The sequence below is a fragment of the Nicotiana attenuata genome, chromosome 7 (genome assembly GCF_001879085.1).
Source record: "Nicotiana attenuata strain UT chromosome 7, NIATTr2, whole genome shotgun sequence".
Lineage (NCBI taxonomy): Eukaryota > Viridiplantae > Streptophyta > Magnoliopsida > Solanales > Solanaceae > Nicotiana > Nicotiana attenuata.
Genome location: NC_031995.1, coordinates 43348138 through 43355903, shown reverse-complemented (window position 1 = coordinate 43355903; position 7766 = coordinate 43348138). Strand labels below are relative to the sequence as shown.

The window sequence follows — 7766 nt, the reverse complement described above, 5'->3', positions numbered from 1 at the left end:
CTTTGATTGATCCTAGAAGAAAAATTAAAATATGAGAGACTCTCCCCTATTAACAAGTATTTCGTCTCCACTTTTCAACTTGAAACTCTATTCATGTGATTCACGCTATATTTTACCCATCAAACCCATTGAATACGTCTTTGTTGACAAATTAAATTGGAAAATATATCGTAAAATGCCAATGAAGCCAATTCCAGATAGGGATGTATACGTGGGTGAAAGGTCTACCAATGAAACACTCAAAATAAGTTAATTTTGATTTTCTAGTTTTCTTTTATGGTCAAAGCATTTATTGGGAAAATTCATGCAACACAAATCCACACTCAAACTCTACTGGCCATTTCGTGCCCCACGCATCTCTTATTTAGACCATATACCAATTTGCCCATCTGATTCCTTCCATAAGGACCCCTTTTTCTCTCCAGAAAATTAAAGTATCAATCTTTTTCGTTGTTACTGGAGAAAGAAAAAGAGCAGCAACCACAAAACTTCCAGCTCCCAACTCACAACCACAACCTAACAGGAAATATATACTGGGGTTATAAACATCTAGTATATGGTCTGCATGCTATTTTGAACATCGACCTTAAGTTCCTTCAATATGTCTTCCATTCTACCTCAAAACCATGCCATTACATCCTCACACCGAGTCCTCTCAGGGATATCTGATAAAATAGGAACGATACAGAGAAGATCCTCACAGCAACTGAAGACCAATATTTCTCGTCAATTTCCCCTATTTGCACGAGTCTATTGTGTCTCTTCCTCCACCACCACCAAAACACCGCCCCTCGCAGAGCCATTAATCCTTCAGCCACAACCGGCGAATTATGAGCCACCCACTCCCATCATAAAATCCGACACTAGTACTACAGTCACTAGTAGTACAAGAAGTGTACTCAATGACCCAAGTTTACAATCCACATGGGCTCATCGGGCATGGATGGCGAGCGGGTGCACCACCGTGCTAATTTCTTTAGCTAAGTCTGCAACAGGGGCCATCGACTCACAAATGTGGGTCGGGCCCATTGTAGCAGGTTGCATAGGCTACGTGCTATCAGACTTAGCTTCTGGCATCTACCACTGGGGTATTGACAATTACGGTAGTGCAAAAACTCCAGTATTCGGAAGCCAAATTGACGCATTCCAGGGCCACCATAAATGGCCCTGGACTATAACCAGGCGTGAATTCGCTAACAATCTGCACGCCCTCGCTCGTGCAGTGACTTTCACTGTACTTCCAATTGACCTTCTTTGCAATAATTCAGTGGTTCTTGGCTTTGTTGGTGTATTTTCTGGTTGCATTATGTTTAGCCAGCAATTTCATTCTTGGGCACATGGCACAAAAAGTAAACTTCCTCCTCTAGTGGTTGCACTACAAGATGCTGGAATACTCGTGTCAAGATCACAACACGCCGCGCACCATCGTCCACCTTATAACAACAATTACTGTATTGTGAGTGGAGCTTGGAATGAGTATTTGGATAGATCTAAGGTTTTTGAGTTACTGGAGATGATTTTCTTCTTTAAATTCGGAGTGCGACCGCGGTCCTGGAGTGAGCCTAATTCAGAATGGACTGAAGAGACTGAGACACAAGCTCTGCCTGCTTCTAACTGAATTCAATTGTCTCTATTGATGCTTGTTTTATTTTCATCTACGGTCTGTGTACAAGAATGGTACAGGATTACATTGTTGTTTTTAAAATTTAATGTACAGGCTGTGATGAGCTATATCAGTTAATATTACATGTTCAAAAGAATTTAATACCTCTTTCTTTGGTCCTTAGAAAAACTACCACTAGTTAAAAATTACAAAATTGCATAAGAGAAGAGACGTAAGTAACAATTGTGCAAAAGCAGGCGGCAGAAAACCCACAAAGTTAACCGAATGCCTGCGGTTTATCACATGGAGCGTCTAAAGTGCCTTTTAGGCTAGGCGAAATACATAAACAATCCCTTTAAGTTGTCCTCAACGATCAATTAAACATCTTAATCGAGCCCTGTTTTATTTTGACACTTCAAGTGGCTATTAAATAGATCAAGTAAACACCCGAGTGCAGCACAGCATATGCGTGAGTTACACTTGCCAATGACATGTCAAATGAACCAATTAACACATGACACGTGTAATTTCACCATAAAAACTTGACACATGTAATTAACAAAAAAAAAAAATACATTTAAACAAGAAAAAAATACTTTTTTTCCTAAACCAACACCCCCTCCCCCCTTTTCTTCTTCTTCGCTCATCCCCTTTTCCCAAATCTACCAAATTGTCCCAAAATAATGTATTTATCCAAAAGAGTAGAGACTAATAACTAATAAATTGATAATTAACAATCAATTTTCATCAATAATTTGTCAAATTGGGATGATGTAAAGTCTCAAAATCTATTTAAGAAGCAGCCAACAAGTGGGTTTGTTCCAAATAATTAATCATGAGATTTCTCTGAAGTTTTTGATGATTCGAAGGAAGATGGCAACAGGCTCTTTGAGTTACTAGCCGAAGCAAAAGTAGGAATTTTGGTCTTGTTTCCTAAATCTGAAAGATTCTTTCCAATTGAAAGAAAAGGTCACCAACAATGGTGGGGAAAAGGTGCGGCTAGCAGAAGGAAGATGAAGAGATAAAGAATGAAGTGAAAATCAGGATTTGGGCTTAAATTAGAGACTTTATTAAGGGTATATTCAGAATTACACATACAATTATCGTTTATTACTGTATGGGATGGGTAAATAACGTGTTTCTCCGAAAGTGTATTACACGCGAGGTGCTGACTGGGTCAGGTGTTTACTTGATCTATTTAATAGCCACTTGAAGTGTCAAAATAAAACAGGGCTCGGTTAAGGTGTTTAATTGATCATTGAGGACAACTTAAAGGGGCCGTTTATGTATTTCGCCAAAATTAATTAATATTAATATCTTTTTTACACACACGTTTATATTTTGAAATACTCGGTTCAGTTTAATTCACCTACCAAAGACATCATCGCCTCTATATAAGTAAATACAAGGGAGTATAAACTAGTAATGCTTCAACATGATTATTTGACGGTATGGATTTTAGAAACAAGAATACAAATTACACCTCACAACCACTACCTAATACCTGGAATAAGCGACTTATTAATAGTGTTGCATCAGTTGTAAATAAGCACGTAATTTGAAGATTCTGACTATTCCGTAACAAAATTATTAAAAAAAATAAAATTGCTTGGTTAATTACATAGTTACAACAATGAGAACATTCTACTCATGCATATAGAAAATTGGAAATCATACATGTTTTCTCTCCAATCCTATACTTCATCTAAATTAACTAATTGAAAGGACCTCAAATGATAAAAATTGCCAATCCATATTAATCCTTCATCGAAGAACCAAAACATAATTTGATAAATAATAAAAACAAAGGTGATTGAGGTAAAATACCCTAGCTGCGCAGGTACTCCTTTGAACCTCCATTGCCCCGTCTTCGCCTCATTCTTTTTTTAATTATAGTTGTTTTGTTGGAATAGCAACAACAATTAGAGTGGCGCAGCGGAAGCGTGGTGGGCCCATAACCGACAGGTCCCAGGATCGATACCTGGCTCTGATATTGTGCACATCAGTTGAACTTCCCATCTCTTCTTTTTGTTCTTTTTCGGAAAGGGGTTATCTTTAAAGTAACCTTTTTTATTTCGATAATGATAAGAAATTTTTTTTATTAACTTTATTATAGGTTTTAGAAAATATCAATTTTACTTTCTATCACCCCAAAACTTAGATATTTTCATTATCATGCTCCAAGAGTCCAAGTCCTTTTTTTCTTTATAGTTGAACTGAAGCATAAGTTATCCTTCGTTGTGAAGGGACATTAACAATTATAGTTTTGTTTATGAGAAATAACTTTCCTCTACTTTTATCTATGGAGATACTAGAAAAGAAAAGAACTACAAAGATCGAAGTTTCTCTTTTACGTAGAAATTACACGGGGCGTCCTATTTGGTCGCCCCCATTTAACTTATACCCATTTTTTTAAAAACTTTTAACTTGTACCCACTTTTTAAAAAACTTCAGTTTCCTTTCTCCGCTGCGTTGCTTACCTCTTCCTTTGTCCTTGCTGCTGCTTTCTCCACTGCGTTGCTTACTTTCTCCTTCACAGAATGCATCTTCTTCTTTCTTCTTTGCCTTGCGTAGAATACTACAGTTGTTGATAATGTAGTAAATTGAAGGTTCTGTAGTTTGTGGGGAAATAATTAGTAGTAATTAAATAGAACTATAGCTGAAGTTTATGTGAAAAGAGTGTTATTTGGGGTAGTAAACATACAATGAACTAAATAACTTCAGCTCTATAGCTGAAGTTTTCCGGTTACAAAGACAAAAACTTCAGCTCTAGAGCTCAAGTTTTCCGGTTACAAAAGAAAGCTGAAGTTTTTATTTTATAACTGGAAAACTTCTAGAGCTGAAGTTTTTATTTTATAACTGGAAAACTTCAGCTCTAGAGCTGAAGTTTCCGATTACTAAACAAAAACTTATAAAATAAAACTTTAGCTCTTTATAACTGGCAAACTTCAGCTCTAGAGTTGAAGTTTCCGGTTACTAAACAAAAACTTATAAAATAAAGTTCGCGAGTTACAAAACAAAAACTTCAGCTCTAGAGCTGAACTTCAGGCCCGGCTACTAAAATGCTGAAGTTTTGTGTGATTGCCTTTGCTACTTCAGCCCCGCATGCTGAAGTATGTGAAAAAGCGGGTACGCTTGCAATTTTTTTTGCAAAGCGGGCACAGGTTAAAATGTGGCACAAAAAGCGGATATAGATGCAAATGCCCCTCTTTTATGACTTCTATTTTAATAGATTCCTTAATTTAACTTTTCACCTTTTTAACATCCCGTGAAATTTTAAAACGGCCTTCAAAATTCAATTCCTTGTAGGTTCACAAGAAATCGCCAAAAATATGAACTGTATTGCCTCAAGTAATGATATAATGCTAAAACTTCACAACCTACGTTTTGTTGGGAGGATATTTTGCGATAGTTTCTAAGTAGTACTACAAAGGGAAGCATAAAGGAAGTAAGTAATAGTTAAGCAGAGATAATGACTATAAACTTTCTTTTGGTTCATCTTTTCTTTTTCCTTTTAAGAAAGTAAAAGGCGAAGGGGAATTAGCTTCTCAAGGAAAAAGCCTCCCATTACATTACACTTTTTTTTCTTTTTTTTTTCTATTTTTTACTACTCAGAACAGAAGAACTTTGACTAACGAATTTACACCAATTGTTTTTGTGCCAAGCTATGGCAATTGTACGAATGTAGTCGAGCTAATGGAAGCTCCAAAATTAGGAACTAGCATTTGTTAGGAGGTTCCCAAATTGCTGAGTATGCACAAGACACAGTTTACAACAGATATTGCCAGATTGCAATTAGTTTCCAATTAAATCACTGCAACCAAGTTATACAACAACATGATCAAGAACAGCCCTTAGGATGTGTAGAGTTTTACTAGATGCAGAATGTTGGGACACTGGCTGGACGATACACGAATGGTCTGACTGTGTAGGAATGTCCAGAAGGATGATTATAGCTGAACTTCACACCCGATTTTCCATCTCGTATATGTGTGCAGTGTTCATGGAAGCTGCTAATGGATCTTGCTAGGCATGCATCCCAACGATCACTCTCTGGCATTGTCTCTGCTACTCTGTAAATGCCCTTTGAGTTTGTGAATGCCTGATAATTTAGAACTTCCCCAGATTTAGTTATACAAAGAACAGCAACCTCAGCACCTGCAACAAGAAACAAGATGAACACCCTCAAGTAGTGACACCAAATATGAATCTATTGTGTATCTATAGCACATGGTTTTGTAACAGATAATGTTTTATTGATCGTTGACACAGCATCAATGCTCGAAATCACCTTAACCAGCAGAAAATTTAGCCGAGCAAACCTCAAAGTTGCATGTCAATCAGACATAATGCCAGACAGTTTATGTCCCAATTGTCCATTGTAAAGTACAAACAGTTGGTTTTTGGCCTTCTTTGCTCTTACAGTACTAATAAAAATTGTCCTGGAGATATCTCATCTCGAAAGAGAAAAAACAACACCAGAATCTTGAGAAGTAGAGGCGGAAAGGAAAAGCAAACTAATTTAATACCATTATAAGCTAATCTTAAGAAGGGGAGCTTTGGCGTAACTGGTAAAGTTGCTGCCATGTGACCAAGATGTCACGGGTTCGAGCCGTGGAAACAGTCTCTTGCAGCAATGTAAGGCTACGCACAATAGACCCTTGTGGTCCAGCCCTTCCCCGGACCGCGCGCATAGCAGGAGCTTAGTGCACCGGCCTGCCCTTTTAGCTAATCTTAAAGTAGATAATGACAGTTCAAAATACTTGGAATTTATCCTTTACGCCGGAAAAGAGAAGTTTTGTTACAACCTCAAGTTTTGTGATCTTCAATTACTCCTTTAACCTGCACTATACAAATCAGAGCACATTCTACACAAGAAGCTCGAGGTGCTAACAACACCTAACTATAAAACCCTCCCATGGAATGAAGTTTCTGGAAAAAAAGAGTTTGAAGCAGGACAGCCCATGAATTCAGTTTTCCACCATGTTCCTGCAGCAGCTAAGTAAGAAGCAACCACGAAGACAATCCTGGTAGAAAACACATGCAACTGCTCAACATTGTATTCTATCACTCAAATGATCTGAGCTACATAAGATAGTCAATTAGCTATGCTGGAGACCAGCTATAAGTCTTTTCTAAAGTGAAATAGCACAGCTATGATAATACAAAAACGTTTCCAATGTATGTATCTGCACAACGATCTAGGATAACGTTCAGAATCTAGATGGTTACGAGTAGGCTGAGCAGGTTATCCTTGAAACTGTAGATACTTCTGAGAGTCGGTTCGGCCATTCATGTATCCAAAAATATGTGATGTATCAAAATCTTTCAAGCTCTTATCTAATTTAATTATCACCCACCATTTGAGATTAAGGAAACCATAGATATCCAACTGATAGCCGAATAAGGTATTAACAAACATACAAGGATTAGAGCTCTACTAATGGAGTGTCACATCATACATTAAACAGAAGCTAGATTAAATTTTTTCTTTCAAGCTTTCTGAAGAATATTCTCCAAAAGTCATCAATAGGTATTCCTAATTTCATATGACTCAGTTCAATATCATTATTCTCTAGCGCCCCCATCCTAAGAAAATGGCAAAAATCAGAGCACATAACTTGGCACAGCCCATAACTAACAAAGAGTAGCTGATGAACTAAACAAGGCATAGCAGCCAGATGGAAGTACAGAAAGTAGCAAGAAAGGCTATAACAGAGACTAGCCCGTTTGGACATAAGAATTTTTTCACTTTTTCTTTTGAAATTTTTTCACTTTTTTTCGAAATCAGTGTTTGGCCATAAAATTTCCAATTTTCACTTGAAGATGAATTTTGGAATTTTTCGAAAATTTGAAAAACTCCAAAAAGTTGTTTTTCAAAATTTTCATTCAGATCACTCACAAAACTTCAAAAACAACCCAAAATTATATTCATGTCCAAACACAACTCTAATTTTCAAATACTATTGAAAATTTTTTTCACTTTTTTTTGGAATTTTACAATTCTTATGTCCAAACACCCTAGTCCATCTTGTGTCTAGTAGAGCAGCGACAATCATGTTATTTTTTTATGGAAGAATATGTGGGCGTCCTCCTATGCCACAATCATCACATGTTCATTACTAAAACTTAGGAAATTTTCAATTAGAATAAGGCATTGGGG

The 7766-nt window shown here is 36.9% G+C and overlaps 2 protein-coding genes across 2 annotated transcripts in view; one reads left to right on the top strand and one right to left on the bottom strand.

The window, feature by feature from the left end:
• LOC109228991 (fatty acid desaturase 4, chloroplastic) lies at positions 337 to 1767 on the top strand. The gene has a single exon (XM_019394277.1). The coding sequence runs from the start codon at positions 602 to 604 to the stop codon at positions 1616 to 1618; it is 1017 nt and encodes a 338-aa protein (XP_019249822.1). The 5' UTR covers positions 337 to 601; the 3' UTR covers positions 1619 to 1767.
• LOC109228990 overlaps positions 5243 to 7766 on the bottom strand; it is a 4788-nt gene continuing 2264 nt past the window's right edge. Inside the window, exon 2 of the mRNA XM_019394276.1 lies at positions 5243 to 5761. Within this exon, the coding sequence (XP_019249821.1) occupies positions 5478 to 5761 (284 nt within the window). The 3' untranslated portion in view covers positions 5243 to 5477. The remainder of the gene's footprint in view (positions 5762 to 7766) is intronic.